Source organism: Pollicipes pollicipes, unplaced genomic scaffold (assembly GCF_011947565.3).
Source record: "Pollicipes pollicipes isolate AB1234 unplaced genomic scaffold, Ppol_2.1 Scaffold_6138;HRSCAF=7277_pilon_pilon_pilon, whole genome shotgun sequence".
NCBI classification, from domain to species: Eukaryota; Metazoa; Arthropoda; class Thecostraca; order Pollicipedomorpha; family Pollicipedidae; genus Pollicipes; species Pollicipes pollicipes.
The window spans coordinates 20,556,660-20,578,274 of NW_023596818.1; the positions used below are offsets into that span (position 1 = coordinate 20,556,660).

The 21,615-nt window shown below is 55.0% G+C and overlaps 1 protein-coding gene across 2 annotated transcripts in view; it reads right to left on the reverse strand.

The window, feature by feature from the left end:
• Window positions 1–13,351: 13,351 nt before the first annotated feature.
• The window catches only part of LOC119105879 (peroxisomal targeting signal 1 receptor), a 41,861-nt gene continuing 33,597 nt past the window's right edge, over window positions 13,352–21,615 (reverse strand). For both annotated transcript variants that reach the window (XM_037229434.1, XM_037229435.1), the window contains exons 13-15: window positions 14,956–15,113; window positions 14,487–14,651; window positions 13,352–14,072 (exon numbers count right to left, since the gene is read on the reverse strand). In XM_037229434.1, coding sequence (XP_037085329.1) covers window positions 14,009–14,072; window positions 14,487–14,651; window positions 14,956–15,113 — 387 coding nt within the window. In that variant the 3' untranslated portion in view covers window positions 13,352–14,008. The remainder of the gene's footprint in view (window positions 14,073–14,486; window positions 14,652–14,955; window positions 15,114–21,615) is intronic.

Here is a 21,615-nt window from a genome sequence, read left to right on the forward strand (position 1 = left end):
CTGCCCGTGCCGCCCGCCGGTCCCGGTGAGTGTCAGCCGCGGCGGCGAGCCTGCCGCCGCCGCGCGCCTGGCCGCCGGTTCTCTTGTACGAATGTTGGTGGTCAGTGCCGGAATCCTTTCATATGTATATCATACGTTTTTCTCGCCGAACCAAAATGTGTGTGTGGGGGGAGGGGGGGGGGGGGTCTCGGAAGGCGCGAGCCCCATTAACGCTCAGATGTGGTTCTGTTTGGTGGCCATTCCTGCAGTGATTGATGTGTGAAGTATGGATGATGGAGCACTGGCTCCTCATTGCAGTTGTCGTTGGCTGCTCGGCAAACACCGTACAATGGCAGTCCGTTCATGGTTGTTGTCACAACATTTTGTTACTCTGATCGGTAAGGTGTAACTCGCTTATAAGAGTCGCTAGCTGATGTCATTTGCATAATTATTTTGGGCTACTTTTCGTTTAGTTTCCATCCTATATTTTTTGTTATCGCCAACGGGGCAGCGCTCCCCTAACAAGCGAAATTGTTTGAATAAAATAACATAAAAAATTATAGAGTTAAATCACATTTGATCTTTGACACTAAAATGCCAAAGCTGTCATGAAAGATACTCGTGCCAATGTTACCAGGTAAATAGACATTCACAACATTTGGCAGCCTGCGAAACGCGCCGCTCTGTGCTGTTTGCACACGAGCACGAGGTACAGTGAACAGAGTTCTGGTGCGAGTCGATCGAGGCGGCACAAGCAAGGGGGAAACAGCTGAGCAGGATTTGGGGGTCCATTTTACCTTAGAAAATGCTTCTCAGAAAGAGCAAATTGTGCTACATTCTTCGTGCCCGTAGGGATGTAATTTTGAAATAAACCTAGAAGGCTTTCATAAGAAAGAGCAGCTGTGTACCCAGAGAATGTGAGTAAGTAACCAAAGAAGAAGCTTTTGCTGCCCTCGATCGACTCGCGCTGAGTGGGAATTGGTTGCCCCCGTCCAGACCACGCAACACTATTATAAAACCGATCGCACGCTTGCAAAACACACAGCCATCACGGGGTTCGGTTCAATTTTGACCTGTTGGTACGGACTTGGAATGACCGAAAGAGACCAAGTCTACAACCGCCCGTAATAGCTATGTCAGACATGTGAAGCGAAGGTTAATAGGTATTCAGCGTAACGCCAGGGTCCCGAATTTTGCACACGTGTTCAAGCTTAGTTCTGTCGATAAAATCTTGTCTGGACGGGGCGGTGTCGCTGCCCCGTGCCGCGTCTGGACAGTGCAGTATTACTGCCCCGTGCCGCGTCTGTGGACAGGGCGATGTTACTGCCCCGTGCCGCGTCTGTGGACAGGGCGGTGTTACTGCCCCGTGCCGCGTCTGTGGACAGGGCGGTGTTACTGCCCCGTGCCGCGTCTGTGGACAGTGCAGTATTACTGCCCCGTGCCGCGTCTGTGGACAGGGGCGGTGTGCGCTGCCCGTGCCGCTGTCTGTGGACAGGGCACGGTGTTATGCCCGGCCGGTCTGTGGACAGGGCGGTGTTACCGCCCCGTGCCGCGTCTGTGGGTACAGGGCGGTGTTACTGGCCCCGTGCCGCGTCTGTGGACTAGGGCGGTGTCGCTGCCCCGTGCCGCGTCTGTGGACAGTGGCAGTGTACCGGCCCCGTGCCGCGTCTGTTGGACAGGCGGTGGTTACTGCCCCGTGCCGCGTCTGTGGACAGGGCGGTGTCGCTGCCCCGTGCCGCGTCTGTGGACAGGGCGGTGTTACCGCCCCGTGCCGCGTCTGTGGACAGGGCGATGTTACTGCCCCGTGCCGCGTCTGTGGACAGGGCGGTGTTACTGCCCCGTGCCGCGTCTGTGGACAGGGCGGTGTTACTGCCCCGTGCCGCGTCTGTGGACAGGGCGGTGTTACTGCCCCGTGCCGCGTCTGTGGACAGGGCGGTGTTACCGCCCCATGCCGCGTCTGTGGACAGGGCAGTGTCTCTGCCCCATGCCGCGTCTCGGGTCGCGCCGCACGCCGGCTGACCTCGACCTCCGCGTGTGTGTGCTCTCGGGTCACGCCGTTCGCCGGCTGACCTGGCCTCGACTGACCTGACCTCCGTGTATGTGTGCTCTCGGGTCGCGCCGTTCGCCGGCTGACCCTGGCCCTCGACTGACCTGACCTCCGTGTGTGTGTGCTCTCGGGTCGCGCCGTTCGCCGGCTGACCTGGCCTCGACTGCCCTGACCTCCGTGTGTGTGTTGTGTCGGGTCGACAGGCCGCATGCCGGGTGGTCCGCCGCCGTTCGGAGGCCCGCCGCCACGCTGGGGACCGCCGCCACCGCCGGGCAGCTTCGGACCGCCGCCGCCAGGCATGCCGCCACCGCCAGGTGAGCGGCGTCCCCGGCGGACCCGCCCGCGGCCAACCCGGCCGTCCACCGATCCCGCACGCGCGTGGTGCATCTGGGGATTTGGAATCTTCTCGAGTTGTTGCCGAAGGAACCTCTGAGATTTTCGATGTTTTAAAATTTTGTCGAAGGATTTTCTGGGATCTTTTGTCAAATTCTGTCCAAGTATCTTGGAAGATCTAGGACCTTTTTTGAGCTTGTGCCGAAAGATCTAGATATTGGATCTATTTTTGGGATTGAGACGCATTTCCGCTGCCGCGATGCCAACCCGCTTTTCACGCAGCACCTGCCCTGAACTGCACTCCTGCTCACGGGGTGTCCTCACTGTCCCGGAAAACATTGCAATGGCTTTCGCGCAATGCGTTATTCGGTTTCATACCACCCAGCGAATCGGGCGTGGGTGCGCAGCTTCATTGGCCACTTTCTGCCTTCGTAAACAATATTTTAAGGACAGAGGAGCAATCCAAAGACGGCGTAAGCACTGCCGAACGCCACTCAAAAGCCAATCATACCCGGAGAAAGCAGTCAGTGTCTCGCAGTCAATCCGGACAACGGCCCCGTGTTTCCGTGTTTTTTTTCTCTCACCCATAGCGTGTCCATCTGTAAAGGTTCCCAGGAACTGGTCCCGGAGACGTCTCCGGCGACTCAAGCGTTCTCCGTCTCCGGAAGCGCGATTGTAGATAAGGTTGACGCGCATGTGGCGTATACAATCCTATTAGTTATGGCGGCGCGGTTAGAGCACCGAACACAGAGCCCGATTGAAAGGTCTCGCGGTTGGAGCGAAGGTGATAACGGCTGGGGTGTCGCGGCTGGACGTTGGTTAGGAAATTGTTGGAGATGGTTTGTTGAACAGTACAAATCAACGCGATTTGTGCGCGCGTGGTACTACGCGCGTAGTGTGGACCACGCTTGCTGATTGATTTAGCCTCGCCGACCCATTCCTTTCAGTATACAATCTGGCATATACATTTTGTACTTCCCTGGCAAAAGTGCGAAGTGCAAAAATTTCATCACTGCTCTCGTTGCACCCGTGCACCGTACCGTCAGCTGGTGGGACCTCTCAGTGCACGTATGTGCCGTACCGTCAGCTGATGGGGCCTCTTAGTGCGCTTGTGTGTCGTTACGTCAGCTGATGGAGTCTCTTGGTGCACTTGTGTACCGTGCCGTCAGCTGATGGGGCCTCTCAGTGTGTGTGACTCCAGTGTTGATGTCATCGACAGGCGTGCGGCCGCCGCCACCGGGCTGGAGGCCGCCGCCGCCGGGGATGGGCCGACCGCCAATGCCGCCGCGGCCGCCGTTCCCGCCGCGGGGTCCGCCCGGCATGGGGCCACCGCCACGGGGCTGGAACCCGCCGCCGCCGCCGCCGCCCCGCCCGATGCGGCCGCCGCCACCGCCGCCGGCGCTGGACCAGCCGCCGCCGCCGCCTTCCTCCTAGACTGACGCGGCCGGCTCCTGATCGTGTACTGTCTGGTCTCGGCCCGCCTCCTCATCGCAAATAGAAGCCAGCTCTGCTGGGCGCTGGCTCTGATCAGGACGGAGGCGCTCGCACCGGAACAGCACTGGCGTCACAGCCAGCTTCACGGAGTAAACCAATTGTCACGCCCTTTTGGAATCGCACCAGACCATGGGAAGGATTTGGGTTTGTAATATACCGATTTTACTGAATTTCGGTTTCGAAAGGGAAAACCGACCCTCCAAAGTAGTGTAAGAATATGCATTTTGGGGTTTGGTGTGGAACGAGGAAAGTGCTGGGCTTTCTGTGCCGTGGCATTCCGATCGCAGTAAATGCATGACGGGTCACCGTTCACCAGAAATAAGGGCTCGTGCGAACTTTCACGGCGTAACGTTTGTATGTGGTGGAGCTGACACCAACCGATAGGAATCGTATCGGAAATGGGACATCTCCAGGGATTAACTCCAAGCGATAATCATATGCGCCCAACATCAGGGCCTGCCGAATCACACGAGACGAAGAAATCAACGGAAGCGGCTTCATCTCGCCGATCAGCCCCAACAGCGGCTTACGATCCGTCCGCGCCGAAAACGGACGGCTGGCCTGATACAAATGAAACCTTTTCTCTCCTGCGATCACTGCTAAACCGTCTCTGTCGGTCTGAGAATAGCGTTTCTGGGTTTCATTCAACAAACGCGAGTAAAAAGCTGCCGACCGCACCCCCTGGCTCTTTTGCCGGCTGAGAACACAGCTCAGCCCAAATGGACTAGCGTCACAAGCCAAAATCACTGGCAGCTTCGGATCAAAATGGCCCAGGACGGGAGGATTCTTGGGAAGACACTTTGTGTCCTTAAAAGCCCTCCGCTCCGTGGCCGTCCACCGCCAGGGTTAATTTTTCGGAGAGATTGTGAGAACGGTGACGACGGTGAGACGGTGAGAGACAACAAAAAACAACGGCGAGAGGGCAATCACCAACCTGTGCCAAAAATTGCCATAATAGTGGATAAGCCCCAACCAGCAACAAAGTTCGGAGACATCTCGCGGCTTTTGTAGCACTCGTGACGGCCGAGGCCTTATTATCCGTGGTCTCAGCACCTTTTCCATTTACTTTGGGATCCAAGCATGTCACTTTCCATGCCAGAGTAACATTTTTCCGTGTTTGCCTTTAGACCTGCGTCGCTCAGCCAGCGCAGAACTTGGCGCAACGGCACATTGTGGCCTTTCCGCGTCTTGCCCGCTACAACTACCTCATCCAAGAATACGCAGGCACCAAGCATGCCCGCCTACAGCGTGTCCATGGTTCTTTGAAATAGAGACGGCGCTGAGGCGTAGCCGAAACTTACACATGCAGGCTGCAGCGGCCCTTTAGACGCGTTCACCATCAAGTACTCTGACGAGTTTTCATCGAAAACTATCTAATTATAAAGCGGGCTTTGAGTAAATCTTAGAGAATACTGTGCTACCAGCGGACCTGGACAGCAACTCCTCGACGCGCGGTAACGGACACTGCTCAAATTTGGCGACCTTGTTCACTGTAAGCCCGTGTTCACCACACAAACGAACCTTGCCCCCGGGTTTCGGTACAACTTAAGGACCACTTTCTGTGCTCGACGAGCTCCCAAAGCCCCTGCTGGATCTGTAACCAGCTCCTCTTCCACCTGGTCGCGGTAGGCCAGTGGAACAGTGCGGGCCTTAAAGAACTTCGGCTTTACTTCCCGGATCCACTGAAATGTTGACCTCCGCTCCCAGGTAACGGCCTAAACCCTCGCTGAAAACTTCTGGAAACTCGGTCAAGACGACCTTGGCCGGACAGTCAATTGTCGCACGACATATCGATGGCCAATTCAGCTTCAAAGATGACAGCATGTTACGTCTAAACAGAAACGAACCCTCACCCTTGACCGCAATCGACGGCAGCTGTGCGCGCTGCTCCCCATAACAGACATCCACCATCACTTGGTCGCACAATACTTCCCCACCATACGTCTTAAGAGTTTTGTCACATGGTGTAATGTCAGGTCCATCCACCGACCACACACCCTTTAAACGCTGCTCAGAGCAAATAGACAGCGCTGCCCCGTGTCCAACTCCATCTGCACATGTTGACCGTGAAGCACCGCGTTAGCCATTAAAGGTGGTTTACGATCATCTAACGTTACGTACGTTATGATCCGACGATACCATCATCCAAAGATCGTTATGATCTTCCAAGGTGGGCGCACCGGTCCTTTAAGTACCGCAGCATCCCGTGTTATAATATTTACGTCTTGTGGGCTTCGGTGAACTCGCACACACACGGGCTTAGAAGTGCTGGTTCCGCCCGCACCAAACAGCTGCCTCAGATGTTCCGCGAGAAGGCTTTGATAGGCTGGGCGAGTTGAACTCTCCACTTGCAGCACTGTGCAGCTTCTTGCAGCACCACTTGCAGCTTGTGCAGCGTGTACTAAGCATCTCGCACCGGAGTGGCAGCGGTGGACCGTCCGCCTCAGCCATGAGCTGGCGATGGCACTGGTTCGGAACGCTCCCGTCGCGGTACGAATGCAATCGTGGTGCATTGTGCTCGAGGTGCGCTTGGTTTATTCACACGCTGACTCGAGTGCCTGGCGCCCGCACTGCAGCTGTTCGCGAAGCAAAGCCCTGTGTAGACGAAGCGCCTTTCGATCCGCACTATAAGACATCCCACAGGACAACTTCGAGGATGTTCATCGCCTTAGAACACCACTTCTTAAGCATTGCAAAATGGGCGGAGTAAGACAATCTCCTGTCAAAGACAACGCCCACAACCCTCGCGGCATCAGAAAAAGGCAAAGTACTTCCATGGAACTCCACATGGGGTCGACGCTGTCCTGCTGTCTGTCGCAGAGGTGCGTACGGGTGGTGTTCGTCTCTGAAAACCTAAAAGCGATTGTTGAGCACCGCTACGTCAGTTTCGTGAGGCAGAGCTGAATCTGTCGCTCTGCCGAGGTCGACGATGACGTGGACACCTAGGCAGCGAAGTCACCAACGAATAGCGAACGGTCAACGTTGGCAGGTACCACGTTTGCGATGCCGTCCAACGTAATCGCAAAAAGTCGAGCGTTTTGAATTCCCCCTGAGGAGCTCCATTCCCTGCATGTCGTCGGCCTGAAAATGTATTGCCTTCTCTGACCCGGAAGTGGCGGTCGCGTAAAAAAGCTCTACACAAACCAACCCATGTGACCTCTCACGCTACATGCGTACAACTTCATCGAAATGCCATGATGCCAGGTAGTATCGAATGCTATGTCTTTGTCAGAGGAGACAGCTGTAAGACGTTTAAATGACTCCATGATAACTGTATGTAAAAACGCTAGTTGTTCCACTGTGCTCCGGTTTTTCCTAAGACCACCCTGAGCATCAGACAATACGTTGTTTACTTCTAAAAACCGCACCAATCTTGCGCTGATCATCTTCCCAAACAACCTGCAGACACATGGCGCCAAGGAGGGGTCTGTAATGCAATTAAGTGCGGATATTAACACGCGCCCGGATGGCCAGTTGGATGCCCTTCGCTCGGGTTGGGGGTCAATCTGACCCCCGAGATCTCAGGAGCTAGGAGAGCTAGAAGAGAACCAACTTCACAGGATGTGTTGACCTGTACATGAACTCACTTGGGTCAAAATTTGAGGTTCCTCAGTCATGACGTTCGGGTCAAATGAGGTCAAACAACGTCAACTTTCAGGTTCGTCTCCAAAGGGCCCCTAGAATCTAGATAACTGTTCTAAGCAAAAGGTCACATACTCATTTAGGGTCAGTAACCTTGCTTGACCTTTTGAAGGTCACGCTGACCAAAATGATACAAGACTGCTTTGAGTTTTGTGTTTGAATAAACGACAAAGATTGCGCTAGGCAGTATGTTTTTAAAAACAACATGCTGACCTGGGTTATTTTAGGTCAGAGACGTATTCTGACCTTCAAAAAGTCCATGGGAGGTGTATAATGCGGTTCCTGTTACCAACAAATTTAAAATTAGCACCAGAAACTACCCCATACAGCAAGCCCTAGAGTAATAAAACAGACTGGTTTCGACCTTGGACTGACATTCGTACCTGACCCTAGGTCAGTGTAATTTGTCCACTCATTTGCTGCGCTACCTTTAGAAAGTTGCTCAGAGATGTATGACCTCGAATGACACTCCGCTGTTGGATCAGATCAGACGATTCCCTAGAAATCGCGTACGTCTAAATTTGTGATGCCAGACGATTTGCTATTCATTTGTCTACAGGTGCGCAAAAGTTGGCGCGGGTACACCGTGCCGTTCGGAAACCATCCCGGAAAAACGTTCGGGGGAGCGGGGTCAATTTGACTCCCACCCGAGCGCGTGTTAAGTTCGGTGCAGGGAACACTGTTATGTACCCAAACGGCAAGACCACTATGGGCGATCGTCACCGATCTCACGTCGTTTCTAAACATACGGCGGCATTTAATGACTTGATCTCTGTCGGGGACAGCTTCGTTTCCTGTAAATACGCCACAACAGGACTGCGGACGAACGGAAGCCATTGCAGGTCGGTCACGTTGGCTCTACGACCGCGAAGATTCCATTATACAATTGAGCACGACGTAGTGGCTGCTGGTCACCTGGTATAAAAGTGTAAGTGTTTTAAAAATGGGATTCGGCTGTGGTTCTTGGTCCGAACGGCTGATCATCCCGACCAAGAGCTTAGGCGGATCTGGACGGAAACCCGGGCCGGGCCTTCGGCCTTCCACCATCCGTGGGGGATACTGGGCACGTTGGAGCCCATTTGGCGCCACGACCCTGGGCGATAGATAATGTCTTGTCCAGAGTTCGCGCATCACCGAACCTCGGCGGTGTTGGGAGCGGACTACTGCATCGGCAGGGGGGGGGGGGGGGGGGCGTGGACGCTGGGGGCGGGGTCACTGGAAGTCGAGGAACGCAAAAGCCCGGGTGTTCGGAACAACCTGCAAGCCCTCCGGGCACCCAAGTCCAAAACGTCAGGCCGGCCCACACCCTTGTCCCTAGCGGGCTCTGTGACGAGGGGATGACGACCAACCGGCGCATTCCTCCCAGTGCGAGGTGTGACTCCAGTCCCCTTGCAAGCCACTGGGACTGCTAACTCGCCTCCCACTGCCCGCTCTCTAAGAGGCTCTATACGCTGCAAAGGCGTGATGGAGTAGGCTGACCGCCACCGGCTGCCACCGGACTGTCGCTCGTCGAGTGCAGCGGACTAAAGGGGTGCTGATGGAGTAGGCTGACCGCCACCGGCTGCCACCGGACTGTCGCTCGTCGACTGCAGCGGACTAAAGGGGTGCACAATGCACCGGGGAGCCTTCGAACCCCGGACACGTTGCACCAGGGTCCGTCCCTTTCCTTCCGGTTTTCCAGGCGGGGACTGAGAGAACCTCGCTGGGGAACCAAGCGGCGGGGAGACCCCACGGCCCCCGAGGTGGGCGGATCACAATTATGCATTACGGTTACCGCGCACTGGCCAGTCAAATTTTCTCCACGATTGCAGGTGGCTGTGTAGGCCCCGGGACTAGAACGAAAGTGGTCGCGGTGATCAAATCTGCGACAGACGTGTTTTTAAAACATCGAGGCCATGCGATGGCAGTACCAGGCTATTATCGGCCGACATAGCTGTGGGTCTCGCTGAAGAGGCCAGGGCATCACGGTAAGTCTTTTTGCTGGCGGCTCCTCGTACTTACATTGAGCACTTCCAACAGAAGTTCCCATCTTGACTTTGATGCTAACTGCATCCTTCTCCGCAAGAAATACGTCACTTCCTGAGTGAGGCAGTGTGGTCCTCACCACAGTCCGAGCACTTCGGATGCTCAGGGACAGCAGTCGCGGGACTGGTGCTCTCAAGAATGTCTGGTGCAGCGAGGGTCTGCCCGGCACCTGTCAGCGACGTGACCGAAGTTCTGACATCGGAAACAGCCAATCGGATCCGGTATGGCATGGTGGTAAAACTTTGACAAGAATCGAGTGACGACCAGCTTGGACCTCCGGCGGCACAGTAGGGACGTCGAACGTCAGTATGATGGCACCTGTGTCAATGAGCCGGACTTTCTGCCTTCGTCTGACGTGTCGAGCAGAGATCACTCCGTGCCTCTCAAGTCCCTCCTCAATCTCTTCCTCCGACACTCCTCGCAAATCCCAGCGAATCATTAACGCCTTTCCACGAGTTTCTATTTGGATGTGGTTTAACGGTGTTGGCCACGCTAACGATGCCCTTACCTCTCATACGGTAAGTCACCTGCCTGGTATCTAAGTACACGCCTGGCGCCTGGGTCGTTTGCGTAATGGACCTCGATAGAACCGTCAGGGGACCACCGAACCTCCCTCGACGAGCACGCCTGCTCACGCTGAAGTGAGCTGAGGCTGAGCGGCGGTGGCTTTCCACCAGAGTCTGGTTTCAAGCGCTGACTCGTCAGGTACTGATGCGATGGTGCCTCAGATCGGGATGGCACCTGGGCAGTGGTGCGATGCTCGGATGATGGTCGCCGAACGCCGACAGGTCCCGGCCCTGTCCCCAGCGTGGCCAGTGATATCCACGCTGGAGGGATGCTGGTGGTGGCTGTGCGATTATCCATATCAGTCGTCTGAAGAATCCGGCACCGGGGTTCCCCACCCAACGCGGAGTTCAACTGAGGGACGGCCGAACACTCACTCGGGAGGTAGTCACCACTAGGACTTAACCGGTGATATGTGAAACGAACGACCCCTCCCACACGACCAGGTGTAACCGGGAAGACCCCTTTCTGTCCTGGCCACGGTTTAGCGCTGCCGCCCCTTGGCCCCTAAGCCGCGGCGCGCGGCGAGGCGCTCCAAGCGGAGACCCACACAGAGCACCCCGCCGCAGCGCGAGCGACAAGTCGCTAAACCCGTATGGAGCCCTACGAGCTCCCCGCGCCGCCAGACATCCTGGCCAAAGTGGAGTGTTAGGACGAGCCGTGACTGACCCGCACGACGCGCCCCTCAGCCACCAAGATCTGATCAACCCGGGGAAGTGGGCGAGGGGGCACAGCGACCCTGATAGAACGTGGGTGAGGAGTGATGAGAAGGTCGGATGCCGAAATGCGGGTAATGGGAGGGGAGCGACCGGTATAAGGAGCTCACGTAGCAGGAGGATCGCAAGGCTCTGAAATGAACAACTTGCACTATCCATCCGTCACCGGAGCTCGGACCCGAGGGGAGCTAATCCCTTGCCCCGGCCGAAGCAAGGTGCCCGTGTGCCTTCCCAGTGCCCGTGCGGCGTAAAAGTGACAACATATCTGGCCTTCACTTTCTTTCAAGATAATGACTGGGTTCTCTGAATTAAGCGTCTCCCGTTATCGGAAAAAACTGTCCAGCCTCTGGCAGCTACAAATAGTCCGTTAGATGGGAAAAGGTAGGCGACAGAGCTGCGCAAACACTTCCGGTACTCTTTTTTAAATGAGGTGCCCATTAGTCCTGCGCATGATGGTGACTTTTTCACAGAACAGAAATATGTATTTTTGGCGAGAGAAGTGGAGACGTGTAATTTTACCTCGACACGACCATGAATGTTTTGCAAATTGATGTTACGTGTAATTGCGCCTATGTTTTTTTATGATCCTGGCAGGTCCATTACAATAGTTCCAAGTAAGATAGGCACTCTTCTCCAGTTTTCTGATGATGGGAAACGATTATTTCCTACGAATCATTACCTAAAAACAAACAAAACAGATATGCTGTCATTTTCAACGAAACATATCTCAATGAAAATCTGCTACCCAACTGCGCTTATATATGCACTTATATGCACTGCACCTATATATGCACTTATAACTGTACTTATATATATATATATATATATATATATATATATATATATATATATATATAGATATACATATATATCTATATCTATTACGTATACAAGACAACTCTCTCTCTCTCTCTCTCTTCTCGCCCTCTCCTCGCTCTCATCTCTCTCTCTCTCTCTCTCTCCTCTCTCTCTCTCTCTCTCCTCTCTCTCTCTCTCTCTCTCTCTCTCTCTCTCTCTCTCTCTCTTTCTCTCTCTCTCTTCTCAGAAAAATCCAAAAGATCATCAAAGCTGAATCCGCTTATTTTTTACAACAAATGCTTCAAGAATAATCTGCTTCCTAAGTTTACATGTAGATATATAACCCCTCCCCGCGGGAGTTAATCCTTGTGCCACATATGCACTCTTGCCTCCGTCTATTTCGTTATATATAGATATAGATGTAGATAGATAGACAGATAGACAAATATATAGATATGGATATAGATAGATAGATAGATAGATAGATAGATAGATAGATAGATAGATAGATAGAGATGATAGATAGATAGATAGATAGATAGATAGATGATATATAGATAGATAGATAGATAGATAGTAGATAGATAGATAGATAGATTAGCTAGATAGATAGAGAGAGAGAGAGAGAGAGGGAAGAGAGATGAGGAGGAGAGAGGAGGAGAGAGAGAGAGAGAGAGTAAGAGAGCGAGAGAGAGAGAGAGAGAGAGAGAGAGAGAGAGAGAGAGAGAGAGAGATTAGAGAGAGAGAGGAGAGAGAGAGAGAGAGTTTTGTATATATATATATATATGTATATGCTTGGCATGTATATATTTGAAGAAAGAGAATTTGGCGTGTTTGAGAGCACCGTGCCAGCCAGCTGCCTGTGCTAACTGGCCGCTGCGGCCTGGTCCCGTCCGCCAAGACAGCACCAAGGGACGGCCGACCGCCCGTCAGAGTCCAGGGGTGGCCGGCCCACCGAGGGACGGCCGGCCGCCCGTCTGCTCAGCCCACCGAGGGACGCCCGGCCGCCCGTCTGCTCCAGCCCACCGAGGGACGGCCGACCGCCCGTCAGAGTCCAGCGGTGGCCGGCCGCGACCCGTCTCGACCGGCGCGGCTGACGAGCAGCAGGTTGCGGCTCGACGAGCACGCTTCGCAGACGGCGTGACCACACACCTCGGTCGTATACAAACGCAGGCGATGTGCTACCGCCATCACAGGGCTGCTGGCGCCGTGTGCGACGACCGGTGGCGGTCGTCGGGGTTGGGACGTTCGGAAACAGCTGAGATACAGGGGGCGTAATGGCCAGGGTGAGAACCCTCGGCTGCCACGCGAGGAGCTCAGTATCAGCCCTGTTAGCGCTGTGAACTTTGGGTGCCAGTATGGCCACTACAGTCACCGGCTGCGTGCGCACTTCTTCGCAAAAGCCGGCGGCTGGAATAACGCTGTCGCACGGGGCCGGTGCTGGCATCTGTCGGCAGCACCAGCGGCGGCCGCTCGATCCCGGGTCCGGCTGGTGACGCCTGCGACGGTCCGAGGCCGACTGCCGGCCGGCTATCAGCGCTCGCCACGCCCCGGAGGCCACAGCGCTGTGTGAGTCGCCGGCGAAAGCCGGACGGCGCTGTGTGAGCCAAGCGCTGAGCTCTGCCGACGTAATGCGGGCTGATCTGTTCCGAAGGCAGGCTCGGGATCGGTCGACGTCTGGGAGCAATCATACGGTAATCAGTGTATCCTGCACCATCGCAGGAACAGGATATGAGGGATTTGAACGAGCTCATGCAGTTTAGCTGATCACATATATTACGCCATCAGGAATAGAAAGGCGCCCGTTCTGGGGCAAAAAGCAGGCTACGTCTGGCACCCCATTACTGTCCACTACCCACCTGTAAGCGTCTTGCAGAATCAGACGAGCATAAAGCTTCACAACTACCAACAACGCTACTATTGCGTACCATGCGATAACAAACTGGTCAATTGACGTACCGGCCTCCACGGCGACACGACCACGTACGTTGGCGCGCAGCGTATATACGTGTCTCCCGCCACATGTATAAAGAGCACCTGCCCCGCGTCGGTCGACGCTACACCCCGTACTGGCTCCCGACTATCGAGCCGCACGGCCCGCCGGCCGCCACAGCCCCGATGTCGCCGGCCGCCGGCGGCAGCAGGAGACCGGCGGGAGCACGCCGGCGTACCGGGTCCACTTGCTCCAGTCATCAGGCCGCAGGCGCTCCCGCAAACACGTGGAGCGATACTTGGATGATCATAACAGCTGGCGCCATGCAGCGGCTCGCGACGCTACAACGCGTTGGGCCAGCCGCACGCGCGCGCGAGACACGAGACGGACGAGGTTAGCGCGCACGCGCCGTCGCACCGCGGTCGCAGGTGCCGCGTCGCCCCGGGCCCGGCGCCGGTCAGGGCTGGCCGGCGCCGGTCAGGGCTGGCCGGCGCCGCCGCCGCCGCCGGAGCCGAACTCTCTGCTCAGGGTGGCCAGGTCGCTGCCGGAGGATGGCGAGGGGTCAACGGTGCGGAGGGAGAGGCGCGGCTCGACGCCACACGGCCGAGCCGGCAGGTCTGCCGCCGACGGACTGGCACTGATCGGCGTCCACCGACCCCACCGCACACTGTCACCAGACGGCTCATCCATCACACATGTCGCCTGCACACTCGCCATTGTTTTGCTCTTAACCTCTTCGCACACACCACTTTGACCTGCGTACAATTTATCCTACAATGAAAATGACCAGCGCCATATCGCACGAGAAGTCCCATCCGCGTTTCGACGGGAATGTCTCCTGTCCACACTCCATCCGTCATCATTTGGGACGGCTGCGTGTGACCAGGCAAAACCAATGGGACCAACATTTCCCATATGATCCCAGGACCGCGCCCCATTCTCCCGCCTCACGCACCGTGAGTCGACGGCGGTGAACAGGTCACTGCGTCCCATGGTGGCCAGCGTCATGCGTAGCATGGACCAAATGTTGTGCGACATGGCCTGGGCCGAGCGCTGGCCGCTGGCGCCGCGGCTGCTGGCCTGGTGCTCCAGCGCCGTCATGAAGTGCTCCACGGCCTCGCTGCCGGCCGCCGGGGCACCGGTCAGGGCCCGGTCCGGGCTCAAGTGAGACGCCCACGTGCGGCCCCACGTGCGGCCCAACGTCACAGCCCAGCCATCGCCACCGCCCATCCACAGGCGTCTTCACGCCGAGTGAACACAGCCTGCCGCGATGCTGCCAATGCGCGCTTATAGTGTTTTGTGATAGCACGAGACTGCACATCAATCGAGAAGAAGAAAACAACGCTTCGGCGCTGGTTCTCTTATAACACAGCCGGCTGCGGTGAGCGGGGCGACCGCCTGCCGCCCGGGTTCGTGGCACCTACCGGTTGGCGTTGAGGCTGCGACAGCTGATGCCCAGGTTGAAGCGGGCGCGGATGAAGCCGGGTGACAGCTGCAGCGCCCGGCTGTAGGCGGCCACCGCCCGCTCCGGCTGGTCACCGTTCGCCAGCGTGGCGCCCACCTTGTTCCACAGCTGCGCGTTCTGTAGATGAGACGGTGCCTGGCTTAGTCAGGGCGCAGCCTGGGGAGCATCAGGCGCCGCACTCAACTATCCGCGCCCAGGCAACGGCAGGACACGGAAACATCGCTAGGCAACGACAGGAGAACACGGAAACATCGCTGGGCAACGGCAGGAGAACACGGAAACATCACTGGGCAGCGACAGGAGAACACGGAAACATCGCTGGGCAACGACAGGAGAACACGGAAACATCGCTGGGCAACGTCAGGAGAACCCGGCAGCCGGGTGAGGTCGGCGCTCGCGCTGTGCGCCGCGGTCCCCACACCAACACCTACGCTGAGAGCAGTCACCGCTGGATCATCGAACGTCCCCGTCCAGAGGTACAGAAATGATGACACGCGCCAGAAAACCCGACCGGCTCGAGAACCACCTACGCGCGCCACAATCTAAAAGAGTGTACCACTCGGCACGGCGTAATCGGCTTAAAGGAGGCGAGCCGGTGAGGAAAATAGCCGTCATAAGCGTCGTGACTCACGGACCACACAAACTCAAAATTGTCTGTCTTTGGCGTTCGCCACGCTACAAAAAAAAATCACTTGCTCGGGCCACCATATAAAGGACGCCAATTGAAACGCCGAGTGGATTTACCGGAGGCGAACATGCATGGAACATAATGGCCATGAACGGCGTAGCCCACGGATCTACAGACCCTAACTTTGTCCATTTTGACTGCTGACGCATTAAAAAACCTTGATTTACTTAAATCACAATAACAAGTACGCCAACCGATGTGCCGTAGTTGACTTATAGAAGGCAACTGAGTATCTGATGTGTGCAGTTTATATTCGTGACAAGGTATCAGCATGGGCGTAGTCCCGGAAGGTAAATTGGGGGGGGGGGGGGACTGAACCTTGAGAAATATTTATCCTACCCTTAAAATTCTCCAATAACCGAGTTTCTCGACGGCTTTGGATCACTTTTCTCTCAAAATTTGGGAAGGGGAGAGCAGGAGCCCAAGATGCGTGGGATGAAGCCCCAAACTGAATAGGAAACAATATCCCTGATCCAATGTTTTCATGCTTGAATGCTGACACAACGAACAGACTTCAGAAGTCCGATTGTAATAAAAGCACACCATTTGAAACGGCCTAGTCAATTCAACGGAGGTACAGAAGCACGAAACGCGTGAATCGTGAAAGCCGTCAGTCATGGGCCAACATAGTTCAAAATTGTTCATTGTTGCCTGCTGGCATGCTTAAGATATCTCTACTTGCTCGGGTGACAATACAAAGTACGCCCATCGACGTGTCGCAGTCGGTATACCGGAAGCAGAGAAGCAGCAGACATGTAGGCCGTGAAAAACGTAAGCCACCCGACGGGAAAATGAAAAAACTGCCCAATGAGCCGGAAAAGGTAAAAAATTGGAGCAGTAAACACGCACAATTTTAGACTTCGTTGATTCGTGGGTCACACCGTTTACGAATCACATAATCTACACTTGTTTGGCGGCGGTAAATCGACTACGGCACATCGATTAGTGTGCGTAAATAAATGTGATTTTAGAGAAGTTAACAGTACAACATGAACAATTATGAGCTCTGCCGGCCCAGGAGCCGGCAGTCACCGACGTTCGTGATCTACATGCACCATGCGTGTTTGCCCCGGTAACCCGACGATACCACATCGATTCGCGTATTTGTTTACTGTCATAGCAGAGCCTCGAAACATTTTCAGATTCAGATTGATGATGATGATGATTTGGGGTTTTCGGGCGCATCGACTGCTGAAGGTCATGCAGCGCCCATAACTATCAATTCATGCAGAGGCGTCAATCAGAAAAGTGCATCAACCAGGTCACCCTATAAAGCCTTGGAAATCAGCCTAGCATCATGATGAAAAGATCACTGGGAAATCTATAGCGCGCAGAAACTGGAGTACTTTACCAAACTCGACGGCGTTCGAAGAATCCCCTAAAAAGTCACATAGCGTGCAACTCTGGACGTGGTGTCCGAAAAACTGTGCTCTCGTTGCAGTAACGTGGCGGCAAGCAACCAGTGCGTGATGCACGGTCAGCGGATCAGAGCATCGACCGCGGCATGGTCTGTCGCCAGCCAATAGCATGTGACGGTGTGTAGCATATGTGTGACCTATGCGTAACCGGCAAAGGGCAACTTCTTCCACCTTACTGTCCCGAAAGCACGACTGCCATAGTCCAATACGGGGCTTCACGGACCGCAACTTGTTGGCGCTCAGCGAGTTCCAGTGGAACTGCCATCGCTTCTGCATAAACGACACTGCGGGGTACATGTCTTGAGCTGGTAGTGGTGTTACAGGAATTCTAGTCCCTGTCGTAGCGCGCCTTGCTGCCGCGTCAGCAAGATCAGTTCCGCATATCCCCACGTGACTTGGGATCCAGCATAGTACGATCGTTTTTCCTGCTGGACCCAGTGAGCTAAGACGCCACTGAATGTCCTGGACCAATGGATTAAACGAGGAAAAGCCGCCAACAGCCAGGAGACTGCTCAAGGAGTCGGAAAGAATCAAATGCAGATTGCTGTCGTCCACAATAAAACAGAGAGCTTTGCTGATGGCTATAAGCTCGGAAGTGTAGACGGACGCGTGTGAAGGCAGTGTGAATGACCGTGTGGTGGATCCGCACACAAAAGCGCACCCTACACCTGCATCCGTCTTCGAACCATCTGTATAAGTCATCTTGTACCCGACAAAGGAGGCCATATGATCTAAGGCTGCGCCTTTAAGTTCCGTCATGAGGACACGTTGCTTTTGCATATTTGATAAACATCCACTCTTGGCGATGCTAGCTCCCAAGGAGCAGTCACCATGGGTTTAGGTCTGATGACACGCCGTAGGTTCAGGCCGCTCGCGTCTAAAAGTTCTCTCATTCGTACACAGAAGGGAGAAGTTTTTGGTGACCGTTGACGTAGGAAAAGCCTTCGTAAGCTACGCGAAAACACTGCTTTGCAGGGGGGATGATCTGGGAACTGCGCCAGCTTGCACGTGTGGCGCAGTCCCAGCATCTGTCTTCGCAATGATAGTGGAGGAATGTGAGCCTCCACCAGAAGACTGTCTGGGCGATGTCCGAAAAGCCCCTGTGGCGATACGGAGTGCGGCGTGATGCATCGTGTTCAGAGTACGTTTCATCAGGTCTGATGAGCTGTCGTAGATAAAACAGCCATAGTCAAGTTTTGAGCGAATCAGGGAGCGGTATAGGAGTGTCACAGAGTGTCCTCATATCAGCACCGTATGACGTACGTCCCACGCACCTTAGGATGTTAAGAGATTTTAAACATTTGTCGCGGAGATTTCTGATGTGCTCACGGTATGTTAGGCGTCGGTCATATCGTGTACCGAGAAATTTCGCGGTATTCTCATTGGCGACCCGTTGCCCATACAGCCTGATTTCCATATCAGCACAGTGACGGCGACGACGACAGAAATGAACTGCAGTTGTCTTCGATGTAGAAAACCGGAAACCGTTGAGCACACTCCACTTCTCCAGACGTGTGACAGCCAGCTGCAGCTGTCGCTCCATCGTGCGAGTGGTCGATGAGCTACACCAAATAGCGAAGTCGTCTACACACAGAGAACGGCTGATCCCATGTGGAAGCGTGTCCCCTATGTCGTTTATCATCACTGCGAAAAGAATGACACTTAATACGCTGCCCTGAGGCACACCATTCTCCTGCGGATACCTGTCGGATTTATAAGAACTAACACGCACCTGAAAGAATCTGTCAGTCAGAAAGTTTTGTAAAAACTTTCCCATGTGACCACGGATGCCACAATCGAGTAATTTCATCATAATTCCGTCTCCATGTGGTGTCATAAGCGTTCTCTATGTCAAAAAAGATGGCGCCGGTATGACGCCTGCGACTAAATCCGGCTCGCACTGCGGAATCAAGAGTTAAGATGTGGTCAATCGTGCTCCTGTTCTTACGGAATCCGCACTGAGCATTCGTGAAAAAGTTCTGGTGTTCTAAAGTCCACGAGAGCCGCACATTCATCATTCTTTCCAAGAGCTTACACAGCGAAGATGTGAGGGCGATCGGGCGGTAGTCAAGAGCGTTCGTCCCACTTTTCCCGGCTTTTAAAATAGGCACTACTATGGCCTCTCGCCAGATTGGCGGGAAGTTACCTGACGCCCATATGCAGTTGAAAACTGCCAGCAACGCTTGTAGTACACGGGGAGGAAAATGCCGTACCCTATCATTGTGGATGAGGTCGGGCCCCTCCGCTACACTACGCAGCGAGCGAATGGCCGCTTGAAGCTCCATCATAGTGAAATGTTTGTTGTACGTCAGGACGTCATCTGTACAAAAATTAACCTGCGAAGTTTCACATCGTGCCCTGTGCCGCAAAAACCGTGGATCGCAGGTGCCATTTCGGCAACGGTCTGACAGGGCTTCCCCAATGGCTTCTGCCACATCACTTGGGTGAGTGACGTCTTGACTTCCCACACGCAGTACCGGAAGGGAAACTGGTGCATGCAGTCCAGCGATTCGTTTAATGCGGCCCCATACATGTGACGTCGGCGTGTGGTGATTCAGTGAAATGACGTAGCTGCGCCATGATGCACGTTTCGCCTCTCGTACAGTGCGGCGTGCGGCCGCGCGTGCTTGCCTGAAAGCCAAGAGGTTTAATGTGCTGCTGTGCCGGTCAAAAGCCCTAAAAGCTCTCCGACGTGCACGAATAGCGTCGCGACACTCGTCGCTCCACCAAGGTACAGGGGTGCGACGAGGGCATCCGGAGGTGCGCGGAATGCATCCTTTCGCCGCATCCAACACGAGAGACGTAGATTCCTCCGTAGTCGGAGTTGCAGAGTCGAAATCGTTGGAAAATGTTTCGTCCAAGCGAGTCTCAAATCCGCTCCAGTCCGCCTTTTTGAAATTCCAACGCTGAGGTCGAGTACCAAGAACAGTACCACCACGGTACCGAACCCAGACCAGAAAATGGTCACTTCCAAGAGCGTCCTCTAAAGCATCCCAGGTTAAGTGTGGTACCAACTGCGGACTACAAATGCTCAGGTCTAGCACCGACGATTGTCCGGATGGCAATGTAAAATGCGTTCTTGATCCTGTACTTAAAACGCACAGATCTTCGTCACGCACGAGAGCCTCACATAGCCTCCCGCGAGTGTTCGTGGAAGCACACCCCCACAGTGTGATGTGCATTAAAATCGCCTAAAACGAGTAGAGGGGGAGGAAGTTGAGAGACTAACTCTCGTAGTCCACCAGATGGAAATAAAACCCCAGGTGGCAAGTAGAGAGAGCAGACAGTTATGGTGCGGCGGTTGAAATTCACCGTTGCTGCGACAGCCTGCAAGTCTGTTCTCAACACCAGACGCCGCGTAGGTACGCCTTGGTGTACAGCCAAAAGAACACCACCGTAAGCAACGGTGTCTGTTGGCATGTCAGTGCGGAAGGTAGTGTACCCTTTCAGGCTGAAGGCCGCATCATGCGCCAACTTGGTCTCCTGGAGACACACGGCTACCGGGCAGTGCGCGCCTAAAACTGTCTGCAAGTCCTGGGTGCTTGACCTTACACCTCTACAGTTCCACTGTAAAACTGACTGAATGCATAGGCTTTAAAAGCACTGTAAGGTTTTAAAAGAACTCCGCAGAGCTAGAGCCTGGGCCATGGTTGTTGGTTCTGTCTTCAGAACCCGAAGAGATCGGGCGGATCCTGGGTCGGATCCGGGGACTACCGCCATCTGTTGGCGAAATCTGCCCTGGCGGTCCACGCTTTTCTGGACGCCCCGTCCTAAACTGGGCCGGCGCCGGCGACGCCGTTGCCCTAGGCGGCGGTGGTGGTGGAGCACCCATAGACGGGTCTCTCCGCGAGTCGGAGGGGCCTGAGGGAGCTTCCACACGCTTTCGGGGAGGTGGGACTACCCCCCCCCCCCCGTGGGAGCAGGCCCGGGGCCCGCACCCGACAGCCGACTGGCTGCCTTTGCCCTCTCCTGCTCCTGAAGGCGTGCACGCTTTGCCTCGCGCGCCCGTCTCTCCGCCTCTTGGCGCTCAAGGTTGTCCAGTTTCCGTCCCATCGTCTCACTCAAAGTTGTAGGACGTGATGCTCCTGGGGAGGACGGCTGTGAAGCCGGTGATCGCGCGCTTACTGGTGAAGACCGAGAGGTTCGGCCCCGGCGGACCACGGTCCACTCACCGCTTTCGGCTGGTGTGGGGTGGGGCGGCGAGGTAACAACTGGCGCGCTGGCCTGTGCCTCAGGGGGCACAAGGTACCAACGAGACAGGGGACGACAGTGTTGCCGATGCTGTGGCGTGCACATGAGACGCCGGTACAACCGATAGCCCGAACGATGTAAGCAGTTTAATGAACTGCGTTCCAGTCATCTGGTCTAAGGAGACCTCAGGTGGGACAGGGGCCTTGGCCGCTGTGGCATATGATGTCCTTAGGGTGGCTCAGTTCATATAAATCCCTTGCTTCCCGAAATGAGATGTTCTTCGTGGTTTTTAGTGCGATGATCTCCTTCTCTCTGGCGTACG